At 37.4% G+C, this 20,742-nt stretch overlaps 2 protein-coding genes across 2 annotated transcripts; both read left to right on the top strand.

Moving 5' to 3' along the window:
• The first annotated feature begins 5,774 nt into the window (after positions 1-5,774).
• On the top strand, positions 5,775-18,325 carry LOC121380399. The gene is made up of 4 exons (XM_041509194.1): positions 5,775-5,940; positions 11,421-11,585; positions 12,069-13,922; positions 17,201-18,325. The coding sequence occupies exons 1-4, from the start codon at positions 5,937-5,939 to the stop codon at positions 17,296-17,298; spliced, it is 2,121 nt and encodes a 706-aa protein (XP_041365128.1). The 5' UTR covers positions 5,775-5,936; the 3' UTR covers positions 17,299-18,325.
• LOC121381677 lies at positions 17,627-19,008 on the top strand. Its single transcript, XM_041511021.1, has 2 exons — positions 17,627-17,808; positions 18,289-19,008. Exons 1-2 carry the CDS (start codon positions 17,627-17,629, stop codon positions 18,884-18,886), a joined length of 780 nt encoding a protein of 259 aa, XP_041366955.1. The 3' UTR covers positions 18,887-19,008.
• Positions 19,009-20,742: the final 1,734 nt, after the last annotated feature.

The raw sequence follows: 20,742 nt of genomic DNA, 5'->3' as shown, positions 1-20,742 counted from the left end.
CCGATGGAGACGGGGGTTGTGGTAATTAAAAAAACAGTATATTGTCATAACTGACAGGGACGCATGTAGGATTTTTCAAGATAGTGGGTGCACCGCTTGAAAAGGGAAATCTACAGTACTCAAAAGTAAACTAAAATGTATTATCTGTATAGTAATCATCCACAGAAATATTAAGCTCAATATTGCAAACGTTCCCTGCTAAAAACCAATAAATGCTTTATTTTCAAATGCTAAACCCTGGATTTGTTTTCAGCACACTTCGAATTTCAATTTTTTTTTGACGTTTTTTATGGCAAAGGCTTCGGCAATTTTCGGAAAATGTCAAAATGCCATTGAAATGTGCTCATCCAGCATGCTTCTACGGGGGGGGGGGGGGGGGGGGGGGGGAGGGGGAGGGGGGGAGGGGGGGAGGGGGGGGGGCGAGACCCAGTGGTAAAGCGCTCGCTTGATACGCGGTCGGTTTGGGCTATTTCTCGGTCCAGCTGGTGCACCATGACTGGTACATCAAAGGACGCGGTAAGTGCTATTATGTCTGTGGGATGGTGCATATAAAATATCACTTCCTACTAATCGAAAAGAGGAGCCCATGAAGTGGCGACAGCGGGTTTCTTCCCTCAATATCTCTGTGGTGCTTAACCATATGTTCGACGCCATATAACCGTAAATAAAATGTGTTGAGCAGAGGTATGTACCGTAATAATCAATGGAACATCACCGGCATCATTGATGATGTAAACATTATTAATTACATGCAAATATTCGTGCACTAAAATAGCAGCCAGTTCTTTGTCAAATTCAAAATATAAATCCACGTCTTAAATGGACATTCCTGAGTTTTCCGCAGTTCTTAAGATGTTATCGACTAACGGAGACTTTTTGACGACTGTAATTACATATCAAATATATTTTTCTGCATAAAATATTAGTGGCTGTATATTAAACGTGTTTCTGATCGTTCTAATATTTGTACTATGTTAAATTTCATTATATTTGAAGACAAAATCCAGTTTGGGCTTCATACAAATAGTAAGACGACCAGAAACACATTGAATATACAGACACTGATATTCTAAACCAGAAAATATATTTAATATGCAAGTTTAATCGTAGAAATATTTTATTAGTCGGAAACATCTTACAATGCAGCAAACTCGGGAATGTCCATTTAATCTGTCGGTCATCCTTATTGGATGTTTTCATAACATTAGTAGTAAATAAAATTATTGGGGTGTTTTATTATTTTGGGATAGGATACTATAGGAGTATTTAATACAAGGTAAAATAATTACATTTCACTTATTAATTTTTGGTCATTATGTAGCTCTAACTGAATGTATTTTAAAGTTGCAATCTCGGGGTTTATATATATTATTTAACCACATCGGTGAGAGTCTATGATTTGTTATGAAATATACAAGAAAACAAAAGTAAAATTAGCATACATTTAAGGGTATTCTCAATTTAGGTTTTTGCTCAATTTGTTGAGCTTTTAATAATGTACATTTGTTTTAATGCAACATAATATTATGTAGCTACTGTGCAATGTGAATTAAACCTATTTAGGGGTTACACGAGGCCTAATACGTAGTTGCCTTGGAACAGGGTGGATTGCAAGTATGTTAATGGTGTACTGTGTTAATCCATTATAAATCCTTTTAGTTCTATTTTACGTCGTACATAATTCCATTTTATGCTTAAATATTTACACGTGTTGGTTTGACCAACAAACGTCATCTATAGTGTTGTGCGATGCTGAATTGATTTTGACCCTTGGATATGTAAACAAAATGTGTTTTTTTGGCCATACAGTAGAAGCAAACTTTGATGAGGTTCAAACCAGATACTTCACTTATAAAACAAAAGAGTATGGGCCGAATTTACAAAGCCTGTTTATGACTTACACGCGTGTAACTACGTACATTTATAATGCTTAAACACCTGTTTATGACTTACACGCGTGTAACTACGTACATTTATAATGCTTAAACACCTGTTTCTTACTTACACACGTGTAACTACGTACATTTACAATGCTTAAACACCTGTTTCTGACTTACACACGTGTAACTACGTACATTTACAATGCTTAAACACCTGTTTATGTCTTACACGCGTGTAACTACGTACATTTACAATGCTTAAACACCTGTTTATGACTTACACGCGTGTAACTACGTACATTTACAATGCTTAAACACCTGCGTCTAAGAAAAGCAGGCTTCGTAAACTCGACCTATATGTTTACCTGAGCTTCGTCGTGTTAAAATGTCCCGTTATGTTATGAATTAAACTCTGTAAGAAAACGAAGCAACTACAAGATAAAAAAATGTGTTGACCATTTTTAAGGAAATGTGTTATTTAATGACGCACTCAACACATTTCATTTACGGTTATATGGCGTCGAACATATGGTTAAGGACCACACAGATATTGAGAGAGGAATCCCGCTGTCGCCATTTCATGGGCTGCTCTTTTCGATTAGCAGCAAAGGATCTTTTATATGTACCATCCCGCAGACAGGATAGCACATACCACAACCTTTGATATACCAGTCGTGGTGTACTAGCTGGAGCGAGAAATAGCCCAATCGACGGGGATCGATCTTGACCATTTTGAAGACAAAATTTGTTTTACATATCCAAGGTACAACTCACATATGTTCTTCTCTATAAATACTAGAACCCCCCCCCCCCCCCCCCCCCCCCCCCCCCCCCCCCCCCAGGTTTTAAGCAATTCTTAACATCTTTTCCGATTAAATGTTATTTACAGCCATTGCACTGGTAGCCAACTTACGCGTCACAGACCCATGATTGTCAGGTTAACTATACGTCACAATGTAATTGATTTCCATCGTGTAGGTTTTCATTGGATGTATGGCAGTGGTGACCTGGTCATCACCTAGGAACAGCCAATCGTATGTCTTGAAATTGTTAACACACGTACATGTGTAAACAACCATGTGTTATCAAAAATAACTCATGGTGTTCTCACCAACGGGTTTGTAAGAAACATAATTACTCCACAATTACTGTATAAAATAAGACTTAGCATCACAAATCGATACGAGTTCTCGGTACAAAATTGCATTTTTGCTTGCCTACTCCACCACGATAAAACATGGTGTAATATATTAAGACAATCTGTGTAGAAAACATGTCTTTGTTTTGCTTTCAATACATGTAATAGCACGATGTGGCTCCATAACTATTATGTAACAGTTTGATATATACAGCATTAAAATAGTTTTTACATACGAGCCTAATGACGCACCAGACACGTCGATCCAGTAAATATTATATTTAAAAGCACAAAGTGCCATTTAGCAGGATATGCAATGACCTATAGCAAAATAACAACATGAGCACTGAATTATGAACTAAAGTCCAAACCAGAAATTGTTAACAACGACGATAAATGACACTCCTACCATTAGGCCTATCCTCGAGCAACCGTGAACCAGCCTATTAACTGGATATTGATATCTGCACACGCGAATTGTAAGGTACGATCCATTTGATGAAATAATGTTTTACTTTATTGTCAAAATCAACCAACAAATATTAATATCCATACCATTTTCTGCTGTGAAGACATTAAATGCATGTCGTAGTCTAATGTTGCGTAAACTTCGGTTACGTAAACCGGGCTATTGTTTTTGAAGAATGGCGTGTGTCACGTGACGTCACCAAAACTCTTATGTAATGAATTAGTGAGGTAGACGAGACGTTGACTCTCCCCCCCCCCCAAAAAAAAAAAGAAAAAGAAAAAAAAAGAGTTTTGTTTAACGACACCATTGGAGCACATTGATTAATTAATCATCGGCTATAGGATGTCAAACATTTGGTAATTCTGACACGTAGTCATCAAAGGAAACTCGCTACATTTTTTCTTATGCAGCAAAGAACCTTTTATATGCACCATCCCACAGACAGGTTAGCACATACGACGGCCTTTGATATATCAGTCGTGGTGCACTGGCCGGAACGACAAATAGCCTAATGGGGCCCACCGACGGGGATCGATCCCAAACCGATCGCGCATCAAGCGAGCGCTTTACCACTGGGCTACAGACTTTGACAACGACAGCGGTGTAACCTGTTTATTTAGGTTTGTTTAACATTACACGCCATTTAATATAGTGCGCACAGTGCAAAATGATGGTCGTATAACGATTCCCAGTGTATAAAAATATTTTGATGTCTACTTGTCTGTTCCTCATTTTGTGCACTTTGTTTTGGGAAGGTTTTGATGTCAGGGTTCAGTCGTATGCAGATTCCTTAAAAACAAGTCAAATGTAAATAGACCGGTTTATGGGGGTAGACCGGTTCACGGGTTTTGTCACGATAATGACCGTTAGCACGGGCGTAGGAAGGTGCCAAAAAGTGTGTGTGTGTATATATATATATATATATATATATATATATATATATATACAGGTCTTCTAGATTATAGTTGTCCCACTCCCATGGTTAGTGATATTCAATGTTGGGCTAGTAAATAACTACTATTGCCATGCCCAATGGACTGTGGAAATTGTTTTGATCAGATGTTGCAGTTAAGTTTATTTTGTAAATATGAATATCCTGCCCTCACCTCAACCCCCAAATGTTAGTGTTTTTAAGCTCTGATATCTGATTATTACTCTTATTTAGTAAAATTGTATTAACTTAAAGTAAAGTAGGGCTAGTGAATTTTTAATCGTGGCTAGTAAATGTTTTAAATCACAGATCCCAACGACGCACTCAACACATTTCTATCTGGACAAAATGTGGGGGAAATCTAACGGTAAATAAAGGTAGGAGAGTAATATATTGTAGTTGTTAACAATGTGGTTCGGACTTTAGATCCCTTTTTTTCAGTTTACATAAAAAAAAGTAATAACAAATATATATTAAAAAAAAAAATTGTTCTATGCTCTATCATACATAGAATTTTTAATAGTTTTTGCATCATAAAAATGTTTATGCATTAAAATCAATATGTCTGTGAATAACTCAAGTTTTATACAGATAATTAACTATATTATTGTCTCAGTAGGACACTGGGGCGGAGCAGACAGTACGGACGGTACGGCCATGACCGTATCACTTTTCAAAGAGGTACGGCATGGCCGTATCACGTTTTTGGGGTGTTTTTTTTGTGGGTTATATTTGTTGTATCTGTGACAATATCCTTCACAGGTGAATTTGAAAAAAGGGTCTGGCAAACTCGAACCGTACCACTATTTGTTTTTACACTGTGCCGCCCCTGGGATGTTAAGCTGACATCTGGGTCATAATATCGAAACAGATGACAATCAAGTTAACATGCGAAATGCCATCCAATCATTACGTGCGTACCACTTGTTCAGGGCAATTATAACAAATTGACCGATTTCGTTATCGGTGCAGCAGGAGGCGATGGAACGTACACAGACATGCAGCGTCTGAATGGCGCAGAACTATGCACGAAACGACAACAAATTCTTGAAAGCTAAGCAAACGAAATCCTGACTATACGCTGACAGGTTGGAATGAAAATTCAGACGGATAACAAACTTAAATGAAAGGAATAAGGTGTTTGTTCAACGAGACCTCAGCAACTTTTAACTATAGTCCGTCCAATCATTCTATAAAAAATGTTTTTTGTTTTTTTTGGTAAAAAAAATCGAATTTGATTTGACTTAAGAAGAAAAGTAAAAGTGTTTTGGGGAAAAAAAACCCGAACTATTTTTGTGTGCAATTTACATTTCAATTGACTCGGGAAATAAATAACTTGTAGTAAATTCCATAGTACGAAAAAAGGCGTTCCCGGTGGGACGGACTATATGGTTCTTTGTCATTTGGTGTATCAAACTGAAAAAATACAAATGAATAGAAATTGCATAACTCGTGAAAGTTTGTGAGATATTTGAAATATTTAGTAAAAAGGAACAGTGCCTACTACCTAAAAGAACAATGTGTAAGTATAGTAATTTATTCTTTATGATTATTCATGCTTACATCAATGCACTGACGCACGTGTTTGTATGCATACATAGTACACACATTCATACACGTGTACGTGTGTGTAAGCTCTTTATGTGTGAATCAGTTCGATTTTATGCATGCATGCATACACACACACACATGCACACACACACGCACGCACGCACGCACGCACACACACACACACACATACATACTGGCAACGGCACGACAGACAATTTATGAGTCAATTTTTTTTTTTTATCCCCTTTGCTCTTGCGTTTATATCTTTGTATGTACTAGCCAAACCCGACATACATACAATATACAAATAGTCAAAGAAAGAAAGAAATGTTTTATTTAACGACGCACTCAACACATTTTATTTACGGTTATATGGTGTCAGACATTTGGTTAAGGCCCACACAGATATTGAGAGAGGAAACCCGCTGTCGCCACTTCATGGGCTACTCTTTTCGATTAGCAGCAAGGGATCTTTTATATGCATCATCCCACAGACAGGGTAGTACATACCATGGCCTTTGATATACCAGTCGTGGTGCACTGGCTGGAACGAGAAATACCCCAATGAGCACACCGACGGGGATCGATCCCACACCGACCGCGCATCGAGCGATATATATATATATATATATATATATATATATATATATATATATATAAAAAGTCGTACATCTATACATATATACATACATACACCCAGTACGCACTTGGTCGAATACTAACGTTTTCCTGTCATTATACTGATTAGTACCGGCCTCGGTGGCGTCGTGGTTAGGCCATCGGTCTACAGGCTGGTAGGTACTGGGTTCAGATCCCAGTCGAGGCATGGGATTTTTAATCCAGATACCGACTCCAAACCATGAGTGAGTGCTCCGCAAGGCTCAATGGGTAGGTGTAAACCACTTGCACCGACCAGTGATCCATAACTGGTTCAACAAAGGCCATGGTTTGTGCTATCCTGACTGTGGGAAGCGCAAATAAAAGATCCCTTGCTGCTAATCGGAAAGAGTAGCCCATGTAGTGGCGACAGCGGGTTTCCTCTCAAACTCTGTGTGGTCCTTAACCATATGTCTGACGCCACATAACCGTAAATAAAATGTGTTGAGTGCGTCGTTAAATAAAACATTTCGTTATACTGATTAGTAGAGGTACGTGTTAATCACAGATTTTGGCGGGTACCATCTTAAAATTTGAATACAACATATGTAGTGATGGAAATAAAATGCAACTACCAGTCCGACGGTCTATCTGTCTTTTTGATTTCGTTTGCCACGTGATGTTGATCACTTACCAAGTGTTCTTAATAATGTTTTGTTAACTTAACCTATCTATCTATCTCTATCTATATCTATATCTATATATATATACACACATACATATACATATATATCATATACATATATATATATATATCACTTAAAGTGAAGACACTGTATATTATAATAGTGTTAATCTATCTATCTATCTATCGTTCTATCGTTCTAGTAGAAATTCTGGCGAGCTACTAAATTATACTTGGTTCTGGTCCGGTGGGCTAGTGAAATATTTTCCATTTCTGCACCCATGACCGGTTAATATCGATTGTTCATTCTACGATGACTGCTTTGCTTTGAAAATATGTTGTAATATGTCATTTACACGCCAGGATCGCTGAGCACGTTTTCATGGTACGAAACTACACTGGAAAATCCTGCAGGCACGGCGGAAGTAAGTAGGCATGGGGGTGGGGATGTAGGTGGGGGTGGGGGTGTTATGACTGAGACCGAGAGCACAAAGCAAAGTTTCTAGGGGGCTTGGAGTTATGCTCCCCCGTAAAATTTTGAAAACAAGATTTCTTAAAATACAATTTCCTGCATTCTACAAGTAAAATTAATCTCTGCCTTAAAATTTACAACCACCGTGCCTGTCCTGTCTTGTGGGATTGGGGAGACATCTTGAATAACGGTGTAGGAAAATGTCAAAGTACACTTTAGACCTCAGAAATATACTTTAGGGACTCTGAACATACCCTTCCCCGATATATTACAAGCTATTATGTATCCGTCATATTTAATTTTATGTCACCATCATGGATTTTGTCATAAAGCATTTTCCAATGTGTTTTTTTTACCATGTAAACGTTCTCAGTTATCCCAATAATCCTACAAATGACATATTACAAAACACATTCAATAAGAAATGAAAAATAGATATTCTCTGTACATAGGGGTAAAAATAGGTGTGTGTGTGTGTGTGTGTGTCTGTCTGTCTGTCTGTGTGTGTCTGTCTGTCTGTCTGTGTGTGTGTGTGTGTGTGTGTGTGTGTGTGTGTATGTGTGTGTTTGTTAGCATATAATATATGGACAGTTTGTAGTTATATCACAGTTATGAAAGGTACAGGCTATCAAAAGTTGGTGTCTTTAATTTGACACCACCGCTTATGATTAGTGTGTCAGGGATAAACAAAATGTATGTGTGTACGCACGCGCACGCGCACGCGCGTATTGTCTGAAATGCGGGTTTTCTTTTTCTTTTTGTGAAAAATATTTATTAATACGTTGTTGTTCAAAAATTGTAAGTATTCTTCTAGTCTGTTATTGGTCATATATTGTCATTAAACATCGAGTGCTTTTGAAATATTCGGATATTCAGTAGTCGTCTGAGTTTGGCCTATATCATTTCCATGACAATGTTTTCGAACACTGGGTCGAAGGGTTTAAAAATACGGGAACAGTGAGAGAGTATATTAAAAAATAATAATTAAAAACAGAAAGAAAGAAAAAGAAAGGTGGCCTCATCCTTTTGATCGGCTGTCGAAAATACACGAAATCCCGACTCTTTAAACATACGGGGCGGGACGTAGCCCACTGATAAAGCCCTCGCCCGATGAGTGGTCGGTCTAGGATCGACCCCGTCGGTAGGCACATTGGGCTATTTCTTGTTCTAGTCAGTGCATCCCGACTGGTATATCAAAGGTCGTGTGCTATTCTGTCTGTGGAATGGACAACACATAAAACATCCCTCGCTACTAATGGAAAAATGTAACGGGTTTTCTCTAAGAATATATGTCAACATTTTGACATCGAATGATCGATAAATCAATGTCCTCTAGTGGTGACGTTAAACAAAACAAACGTTAACTATTAACTTTAAACATAAATGTTTCCATATTTGTTTTACCCCACCCCCCGGAAAAAATTACTAATATAACAGTGTTTAATAATCAATGATTGATTTTTAGACCGATTGGCAGAGTGGATAGGACCCAAATGTATGCAAGTTGCAACAGCTGGCAAAATTTACAAGTTTATCAAATAAAAGACGTAAATATCAAGCTTGAAAACATGTAACTCGTTGGTAGATACGAAATGTATCTGTACCAAGTATTTATATAAAATCTAACTATTTTATGTTTGGGAGATGTAACTTATAACAAATTGTTAGTGAGGTCCACAAAAATAGCCTTATTAGCAACTGTATTTCAGAATATTTTATTAATTCTTAAAAGTACAAAAGATTTCACTGTTGTTAGTTTGTTACCTACTAAATTAAACAAAATCTTACATCATTATCTCTGAGTTTTGACGCGTTTTCGTCAGAGTGTGTGCGTGTTCTTTTTTTACGACAGCCAAACGACTGCCAATAGGTGAATATGAATGCAGCGTACATTGTATGGCAAATATCGATTAAAAATGCCTCAAAAACAGTCAATCATGATCAAATTAAAGGTGCATTCTCAAAGTTTCAACTGTAGGTTATATTCATTCATTTCATTTCGTTTCAACTTATTTTCGTGCTTATATCCAATTAAGGTTCAAGCACGCTGTCTTGGGCACACACACCTCAGCTATCTGGGCAAGAACAGAGGGTTAGTTGTTAGTGGTTAGTGAGAGAGAAGAGGGTGTAGTGGTCTTACACCTACCCATTGAGCCGGTACCGGGCTGCGAACCCTATACCTACAAGCCTTAGTTCCGATGGCTTAACCACGACACCACCGAGGCCGGTAATTATTATAATAATTTTTGTTGTAATTTTTTGCAACTTTGAAACTGCCCACTAGCGACAGCAATAATTACCGTAAATACTGGCGTATAAGCTGGATGTGTGTTATAATGTTTTCCGATGCTTGAATGGCCCGTGCTACTGTTTGTACATTACTGATCTTCACATATATAGAGATTATTTCATGTTTTGTTTTTGAATATGTTTTATTGTAAACGAATGATGTGTGAAAGCAATATTCTTACGAATTGCGAAGAAGTGAGTGAAAATATGGTTTTAACCCATCACGAGTTGACATAAACATTGTATTTGAATTTGTTTTTTAAATAAATCTTTCTTAATTTTTGCCAATATCTGTCCCTTATCCTATCGAAACACGTGGCTAGATGGAAATTTTGCGGAAAATGTACTTGATCATGGACGTTTTAAAATAAATATCAATCAAAGTTAGCCTTTATTTAATTATTAAATTAAAAATTTAATATTATTCCCGTGAAAACATACCTGACAAAATCATTGTCTAAAATCCCTCTAACCAAAACAAAAGAACTCGAAGTTGAACATTAATAACAGGACATTGTGTCACCATTATTTGGCTTCGTACGTTTACCGTCTTTGCACTTCATATCCATTGGATATCTATGGATACAATTGTTTAAATTACATTTTAAAAATTCAAGTACGATCAGATGCATTGATACTAATCAAATAAGTAATTTTTTTAATCAGTTCATCGACTTTGTAGTCAATAAGAGTAAAACGTTGTAAACGTTTGTAATTTCTTGACATTTATTAAAAATATTTTTTGATATGCATAGAATACCAATACATTTACATGAATGCGTTATTGGCATGCTTGATGTTTAGAGACATGACGTACCAACAACTTGCAGCGTCTGGGACAGTCTAGCCAGATGTGTAAGGCGTCGACCCAACCCGCCGTCGAACGTCAATGAACTACTAGCATAAATTGAGGAATAGAACAATAGCCTACAGGCAGAAATCAACACATTTACCATTTCAATACGAAGGCGATGCAAGGCAGTCATACCCGATATTAATGTGTGATTTTTGTTTATGGGCCCTGTCTCATTATATCAATAAATTCTTCATTCTATCTTAAAATGTGGGCCATATTTCTTTTTTAAACAAATGCACCATAGAACACTCTTTCAATATTAATATAAACATATTTTGGTTTGCTATCAACTTTTTTGCTTATAAGCTTACCGGAAGTTTATTTCTTGATTAAGTATATATATATATATATATATATATATATATATATATATATATATATATATATATATATATTATATATCTGCAAGCAGAAATTTGTGGTGTAAACGGTTTGGTTCTTTTATGTCGTGAGACATAAGAAAACACACTGAAACTGAAATTCAGTTGAAACTGATAGATTAATATTATGATTTTTAAAAATACAATTAATACATAATGTCTTCCTTTTCAGCTCGATGCAAACATTTGACACTTCCAGTTTACAAACTGTTATTTGGAACTATTTTGTTCACCTCATTTCTGATGTTAGCAGTCTGGTTTGTGGTCATGGATGGATCAATAATAAAATATACACACATTTCCCTCGACAACACTTCAAGAGCGTCAGAGTTTACTGGTAAGATTACTTACTGATGCTCAAAATACTTTAATACTTGTCTCTGTTCCACGAGGGTGGGACGTAGCCCAGTGGTAGAGCGCTCGCATGATGCGCGGTCGGTTTCAGATCGATCCCCGTCGGTGGGCACATTGGGTTATTTCTCGTTTCAGCAAGTGCACAATGACTGGTATATCAAAGGTCGTGGTACGTGCTATCCTATCTGTGGGACAGTGCATATAAAATAGTCTAAGACTATATGTCGAAATTACCAAATGTTTGACATCCAATGATTAATAAATCAATGTGCGCTAGTGGTGTCGTTAAACAAAACAAACGTTAACTGTTCCACGAACTCTGTTTAGCAGGACGAAGGTGTGTGTGTGTATGTGTGTGTGTGTGTGTGTGTGTGTGTGTGTGGATAAAACTATATAATTAGAAAGAGAATAATATTGCGATATGTAAGATATTATCTGAAGTTTATGTTTTACTTATTGCTTGCAGGAAGAATTAATTGTATAGAAGAGAATATCTGCAAGTCACCAATTGGCGAAGAGTATTACGTATACAGACGTAATGAGAAAACATTCAAACAAATGCTGAGCTCTTCGGTTGATACAAATAGGAAAATCATTCACAATAATAGAGTTATTCCCCCTTTAGTGCACTTCACATGGTATGGTGGAACCCAGAAAAATCATTTCAGATTTCATCATTTACTAAGCGTTTTGGCTGTTCAAAAGTTCGTGAAACCAAAACGTATATTTCTGTGGTTTGATCTAATTCCAGAAGGTGATCATTTAATTGAATTACAGGATAAGGTTCCACAATTCATTCCAGTCTACCGTAAATCACCAAAACAGATCTACGGCTGGCCAGTTAGTACCCCAGAACTCATATCGGATATCATAAGACTGGAAGCGGTTTTAGAGTATGGGGGAATGTACTTCGATCTGGATGTCATTGTTGTAAAACCACTAGACCCTTTACTTAAATATGAAGTAGTTATGGGATATGAATCAGCAGGTAGACTTTGTAATGGTATAATTATTGCGGTAAAATGGCCAGAATTCCTTAAAATGTGGCACAAGCAGTACAAAACATTTGATGACAAAGATTTGCAGTTTCATTCATGTGAAGTCCCCGCTGTGCTGGCCAAAAATTATCCACAGTTAATACATACGGAAGAGAAATCGTTACACAGGCCTAACCCAACAGAAGTGAACCAGCTCTATGAAGTGGGAAATCTCTATGACTGGAGAACGAATAATTACGCCATGCGTTTGTGGATTGAACAACACAAAATAGAACATAACCCTACCGATATCAAAACATGGAACACAACTGTTGGAGCTATTTTCAGATACATATACTATGGTAATTCTGCAATTACCACCACTACACCGCAGCCTGTGAAACAAATTTCTACACGCAATTCTGCCACCACTACACCGCAACAAATTTCTACACGCAATAAATATAACAATAATTTATGCCTGGAAATAAACATATGCAAGGAAGGTATCAAAATGGACTACTACACCTACAATAGGAACGATACCTTTAACAAACTGTTACATTCAAAAATTAATTTCAACCATGATATAGAACACAAGGAACGAGTTATCCCAAGTCTGGTTCACTTCACCTGGTATGGAGGCAAACAGAAAAACCAATTTCGGTTTCACCACATGTTAGCAGTTTTAGCTGCACACACATTTATAAAGCCTGCCAGGATATTCTTGTGGATTGATATGGTTCCGGAAGGAAACTACTTCGAGGAAACTCGACAGAAAGTTCCAGAACTCTACCTCATTCACAGGGAAACTCCAACACAAATCTACGGTCGACCAGTCAAAGTATCTGAACACCACACGGATATTGTGCGTCTTGAGGCCGTTTTGGAATATGGAGGAATTTACCTTGATCTGGACACCATGGTCGTGAAACCACTGGATTCATTATTGAACTATGAAGTGGTGATGGGATACGAGCACGAAAATGGTTTGTGTAATGGCGTGATCATCGCAGTAGCTTGGGCTGACTTTTTGAAGATATGGCACTTAGAATACAAATCGTTTCAAGATAAACAATGGGCAGAACATTCAGTCCATCTGCCAGCCGTGTTGGCTAGGAAACACAAAAACCTGATTCATACGGAGGAAAGATCTTTTCACCGACCAAACTGGGAAGATAATGATCTACGCCAGCTTTATGAAGTAGGGCAAATCTACGACTGGAAGACAAACAACTATATTGTCCATTTGTGGATTAGAAAACACGGAATAGAACACAACCCAGAAGACATAAAAACTTGGAACACTACCGTTGGCCAAATTTTCAGATATATTTATTATGGTAAATCGGATATTATTACATAGACTCAAGAACACATGTATTGGTACCTTGGGGGCAGGATGTAGCCCAACGGTAAAGCGATCGCTTGATGCGCGGTCGGTCTGGGATTGAACCCCGTCGATGGTTATTTGTCGTTCCAGCAAGTGCACAACGACTGGTATATCAAAGGCTGTGGAATGTGCTATCCTGTCTGTGGGATGGTGCATATAAAAGATCCCTTGCTACTAATGGAAAAATTTAGCGGGTTTCCTCTCTTAGACTACATGACAAAATGACCAAATGTTTTGACATCCAATAGCCGATGATAAATAAATCAATGTGCTTTAGTGGTGTCGTTAAACAAAACAAAATTTAACTTGTATTGGTACCTATAAAAGCATTATCGAAAATATCCGTTAGAGTTTACCAATCTGTCTCAAATCCCAAAGAAACATTATGGAAACTGCCCCATACATTCTGGCACTCCCCAAATCTTACACAAACGTGTATACATTGTATGTAAAAAAATTGTTGAACATATAAAACACCCCGCCTGTTACCGACCCTGGTCGGGCTGCTGGTGCTCTCTTGCACCTTCCAGTGTAGGCGGTCTCTTCTTCCACTCACCCCAACACTTTTCTGTCCCCGGCCGGCAGCTGTGCCCATGACAGGCGTGCGCTAAAACAGTTTGCTCTGAATGTGCACGTTAATCCCTACACCATACCATAAAACTGAGTTACAGTAAAGCATTTAAACTTAAGAATGCGGGTTTTAACAACAACCCTATCATATATACACACACACACACACACACACACACACACACATATATATATATATATATATATATATATATATATATATATATATATATATATATATATTTATTTATTTATGTCATTGTGTTACTGCATCCTTGACATACATGACCTGTCTGTTTAGACATCACATGTTATTCCATTGTATTTTATGTTTTTGATAATATGACGTCTGGTTCACAATGACTCCACATTATTTTCATTTCATTATTTAGTGCTTTTTATTTATTGACAAAAGTTTCCACAATATAGTGGTACAACAATTACCTCGAGCGAAAATGAGGTGTATAACTATGACATGTTGAAATTTCGCCTGTGTAGTTTGCAGTTAAAAAGTACATACTCTAAATATGGTTTAGAGGAGATAATCGAAAAATATGTATATTGAACCAGCTATGTGCGCAGTCAGGTAATCTGGCCACAATTTGCACTAATAAAGAGTTTGGGACTAAATTATTCGTCCGGTATTCAGTTTAGCGAGGTTTCCGGTTTAGAGAGGTAACCTTTTGTGTTAAAAGATGCGTAAATAACGACATACCACGACAGTATCTGGGAGGCACTGGTTGGGATGGGACTGGAGGAAAATGGCCTTTTTAATATAATGCATGTTAATTAATTTACATAGATGGGATGGGACTGGAGGAAAATGGCCTTTTTAATATAATGCATGTTAATTCATTTTCATAGAACATTCTTGCAGCCGCCCCTACCAATACCCCGTTTACGAAGTCATGTGTTCCTATCTTTCGATTACAGAACGACAGAGAGAACTGAATTTCAACAAGAGTTGAATGTTATACTCTTTATTTTCTGAATACACGTAGACCTCATAACACGTTGAGTGTAATGCTAGGATCAGACTAACAACAGTCACGACTGAGTTACCTAACTCAACAGTTGTGTCGTAATTCCCCCACTTCCGACCTAAGGCTGGTGCGCTCAGATTAACAATTAATCACTTGTAGGAGTTGTATACGACGAGAATCGAGTGTTCAGACCAGAAACTGGACAGTCGTAGAAGTCGAATGTTTCCACACGGAATGTCTCCATAAGAAGGCTGTGATCTCCAAATTCTTTCAAATCCACAAGTCCGATACATGCATTTCTGTAGAACAGAAACTTTACTTCCTTTTCTGTAATTTTCATCAACTACGCAGTGCCTGGAGCAGATAGGGCAGTTGGAGAATAACTCCCACAAACAACGTTTGAAAACTATATATTTTACTTCCTGAACAGGATCCACAGCACCACTGAAAATATATTATATTCATTATGAATAGCTATTTTTAACAGGGCTGTGACAATGTCATGATAGCCCCTGCGCGTGCTGTAACCTCACCGTGGTGCAGGGGTGTAACATTCTCTTTGAGAATGACCAATACAGCACAAATTGAAATTTTTTGTAAAAGTCAGTATCTATCTGTGATATTTGTATTTTTGTACAGTTCTTTACACTGTTTTTATTTAAATCTTAAATTTTTATATTGATGTTGATCATCACCTTATTTGTTTGCATTACCATAGTTTGACACCCAATAACAGATGTATTTTTCGTGCTGGGATGTCGTTAAACATTCATTCATTCATGTCATGATAGTGTTACCTAGCTGTTGGAATATAAGTGCATCTTAAATCTGAAAGAATTATTAGATAAATTAAGCTGTAAAACTTACATTTGCTTCGATGAGGACGTTTTATCAATGATAGTGAAGTCTGCAACTTGACCGTCCTTGTAGATCCAGACTGAACCTCATACTGCGTCCCTGTATCTTTAGATGTACATGTAGCTTGTTTATTGTCATCATGGACCTCGCCCATTGCATCTAACTCATGGACCTCATCATGAACCTCATCAGCTTGGACACCACCAACTGCATCATCCTCATGTAACTTGGCATCATGTGATTGCAGAATCTGAAGAATTTTGAGTAAAACCAATCTATTGTTTTGTTATGTTTCCTTTTCCCATAAAATAATACTCAACAATATACTATACTAAAAAACTGTGTTGGTATTTGTTAATTTCAGTAAATTTTCTACATCTACACAAGTATTTAAACATATCAAACAGTAAATAAAATTCACGAGCACAGGCGGTATTTCTTGTTCCAGAGTGCATCAAAAGTCGTGGTACGTGCTATCCTGTCTGTGGGATAGGGCATATAAAATATCCCTTGCTACTAATGGAAACAATGTAGAGGGTTTCCTGTCTAAGACTATGTGTCCAAATTACCAAATGTTTGACATCCAATGATAAATAAATAACTGTGCGCTAGTGGCGTCGTTAAACAAAACAAACTTTAACTGTTCCACGAACTGTGTTTAACCGGACGAAGGTGTGTGTGTGTGTGTGTGTGTGTGTGTGTGTGTGTGTGTGTGTATGTATGTGTGTGTGTGGTTAAAACTATATAATTAGAAAGAAAATAATATTGCGATGTGTAAGATATTATCTGAAGTTTATTTTTCACTTATTGCTTGCAGGAAGAATTAATTGTATAGAAGAAAATATCTGCAAGTCACCAGTTGGCGAAGAGTATTATGTGAAAGACGTAATGACAAAACATTCTAACAAATGCTGAGCTCTCCGGTTGATACAAATCGGAAAATCATTCACAATAATAGAGTTATTCCCCCTTTAGTGCACTTCACATGGTATGGTGGTCCCCAGAAAAATAATTTCAGATTTCATCATTTACTAAATGTTTTGTCTGTTCAAAAGTTTGTAAAGCCAAAACGTATATTTCTGTGGTTTGATCTAATTCCAGAAGGTGATCATTTAATTGAATTACAGGATAAGGTTCCACAATTCATTCCAGTCTACCGTAAATCACCAAAACAGATCTACGGCTGGCCAGTTAGTACCCCAGAACTCATCTGATATCATAAAACTGGAATCGGTTTTAGAGTATGGGGGAACGTACTTCGATCTGGATGCCATTGGACGTCCCCGCTGTTCTGGAAAAAAACTATCCACAGTTAATACACACGGAAGAGAAATCGTTACACAGGTCTAACCCAACAGAAGTGAACCAGCTCTATGAAGTGGGAAATCTCTATGACTGGAGAACGAATAATTACGCCATGCATTTGTGGATTGAACAACACAAAATAGAACACAACCTTACCGATATCAAAACATGGAACACAACTGTTGGAGCTATTTTCAGATACATATACTATGGTAATTCTGCATTACCACCACTACACCGCAGCCTGTGAAACAAATTTCTACACGCAATTCTGCCACCACTACATCACAACAAATTTCTACACGCAATAAATATAACAATAATTTATGCCTGGAAATAAACATATGCAAGGAAGGTATCAAAATGGACTACTACACCTACAATAGGAACGATACCTTTAACAAACTGTTACATTCAAAAATTAATTTCAACCATGATATAGAACACAAGGATCGAGTTATCCCAAGTCTGGTTCACTTCACCTGGTATGGAGGCAAACAAAAAAACCAATTTCGTTTCACCACATGTTAGCAGTTTTAGCTGCACACATATTTATAAAGCCTGCCAGGATATTCTTGTGGATTGATATGGTTCCGTAAGGAAACTACTTCGAGGAAATTCGACAAAAGTTCCAGAACTCTACCTCATTCACGGGGAACCATCAACACAAATCTACGGTCGAGCAGTCAAAGTGTCCGAACACCACAAAGATATTGTGCGTCTTGAGGCCGTCTTGGAATATGGAGGAATTTACCTTGATCTGGACGCCATGGTCGTGAAACCACTGGATCCATTACTGAACTATGAAGTGGTGATGGGATACGAGCACGAAAATGGTTTGTGTAATGGCGCGATCATCGCAGTAGCTTGGGCTGACTTTTTGAAGATAAGGCACTTAGAATACAAGTCGTTTCAAGATAAACAATGGGCCGAACATTCAGTCCATCTGCCAGCCGTGTTGGCTAGGAAACACAAAAACCTGATTCATACGGAGGAAAGATCTTTCTACCGACCAAACTGGGAAGATAATGATCTACGCCAGCTTTATGAAGTAGGGCAAATCTACGACTTGAAGACAAACAACTATGTTGTCCATTTGTGGATTAGAAAACACGGAATAGAACACAACTCAGAAGACATACAAACTTGGAACACTACAGTTGGCCACATTTCAGATATATTTATTGTGGTAAATTAAATCAGATATATTTATTATGGTAAATCGGATATTATTACACAGACTCAAGCACACATGTATTGGTACCTTGGGGGCAGGATGTAGCCCAACGGTAGAGCGCTCGCTTGATGCGTGGTCGATCTGGGATCGAACCCCGTCGGTGAGTCCATTGGGCTATATGTCGTTCCAGCCACTGCACCACGACTGGTATATCAAAGGCCGTGTTATGTGCTATCCTATCTGTGGGATGGTGCACATAAAAGATCCCATACTACTAATGGAAAAATGTAGCCGGTTTCCTCTCTAAGACTATATTTCAGAATGACCAAATGTTTGACATCCAATAGCTGTGTGCTTTAGTGGTGTCGTTAAACAAAACAAACTTTAACTTGTATTGGTACCTATAAAAGCATCACTGAAAATATCCCATAGATTTTACTGCACCATACATTCTGGCATTCCCCAAATCCTACACAAACGTGTATACATTGTATATAAAAACATTGTTGAATATATAAAAAAACCCCGCCTGTTACCGACCCTGGTCGGGCTGCTGGTGCTCTCTTGCACCTTCCAGTGTAGGCGGCCCCTTCTTCCACTCACCCCAACCCTTTTCTTTCCTGGATGGAGGAGCCGGTCGAGGCTGGCACCTGTGCTTATGACAGACGTGCGCTAAAACAGCTTGCTCTGAATATATATATATATATTACCCCAGCAGGCACTCATAACGGGGAAAATACAAATCATAATTTCTCACTGAGAAATTATTATGCATTTATCTAACGAACAAAACTATTGGACAATTTGACGCTTATAAACCAATGATCTTGTTTGCGCTTACGGCTGTCTGTGTTTGGAGTTAAATTTTATTTATAACAAAATGTCATTTTAATGCAATTCAATATAGATTTTGTACCAGAATAACGACTTTTGTTTTTAAAAATTATCTATGAACGTGATTAAATAACAAAGTTATAGCAATACTCAGAACTGTGCGTAAAGTGGTTGATATCGTTTCTATACATGTACGTTCATGTGTGTCGAAAAATAAAGGCTTTTAGAGAAAAAATTGCTCAGGTAATAAATAGAATAACAAACTCGGTACCAGTTATTATCAAATTTATGTCTCTTGTGAAATAATTTTCATTTATCACTCGCTAAAGCTCGTAACAATTGAAAATTATTTCACCAGGGACATAAATTTGACAATAACTGGAAACTCGTTTATTATCCCCCCCCCCTCTCTCTCTCTCTCTCTCTCTCTCTCTCTCTCTCTCTCTCTCTCTCTCTCTCTCTCTCTCTCTCTCTCTCTCTCTATATATATATATATATATATATATATTTATGTCATTGTGCTACTGCATCCTTGACATACACAACCTTTATAACAGTAACTCTCTGTTTGGACACCATCGGTTATTCCATTGTATTTTATTATTTTAATAATATGACGTCTGGTTCACAATGACTCCACACTATTTTCATTTCATTATTTAGTGCTTTCTATTTACTAAGCAAAGTTTCCACAATATAGTGGTACAACAATTAACTCGAGCGAAAGTGAGGTGTATAACTATGACATGTTGAAAGTTCGTCTGTGTAGTTTGCAGTTAAGAAGTACATACTCTAAATATAGGTTAGAGGAGATAATCGAAAAATATGTATATTGAACCAGCTTAGTCAGGTAATCTAGCCGAACACGGCGAAGTGACGATAAACGAAACAATGAGTGGATCCCTAATGATTGACAACGGTCTGGTCGTCCCACAATTTGCACTAATAAAGAGTTTGGACTGAATTATTCGTCCAGTGTTCAGTTTAGCGAGGTTTCCGGTTTGGAGAGGTAAACTTTAGTGTTAAAAGATATGTAAATCACA

This window comes from Gigantopelta aegis, chromosome 9, assembly GCF_016097555.1.
Source record: "Gigantopelta aegis isolate Gae_Host chromosome 9, Gae_host_genome, whole genome shotgun sequence".
In the NCBI taxonomy this organism is placed as follows: Eukaryota; Metazoa; Mollusca; class Gastropoda; order Neomphalida; family Peltospiridae; genus Gigantopelta; species Gigantopelta aegis.
Note: the sequence above shows the minus strand (reverse complement) of the source record. Positions and strands in the feature narration are given on the sequence as shown.

Bases quoted from the DNA above. Each gene is read 5' to 3' on its own strand.
- LOC121380399 (XM_041509194.1), top strand. The intron at 11,586-12,068 runs GTAAGATTACTT...TATTGCTTGCAG, and splicing joins AAGAGCGTCAGAGTTTACTG to GAAGAATTAATTGTATAGAA. The intron at 13,923-17,200 runs GTAAATCGGATA...TATTGCTTGCAG, and splicing joins TTTCAGATATATTTATTATG to GAAGAATTAATTGTATAGAA.
- LOC121381677 (XM_041511021.1), top strand. From the start codon at position 17,627: ATGGGGGAACGTACTTCGATCTGGATGCCATTGGACGTCCCCGCTGTT. The intron at 17,809-18,288 runs GTGGATTGAACA...TGGTTCCGTAAG, and splicing joins AATAATTACGCCATGCATTT to GAAACTACTTCGAGGAAATT.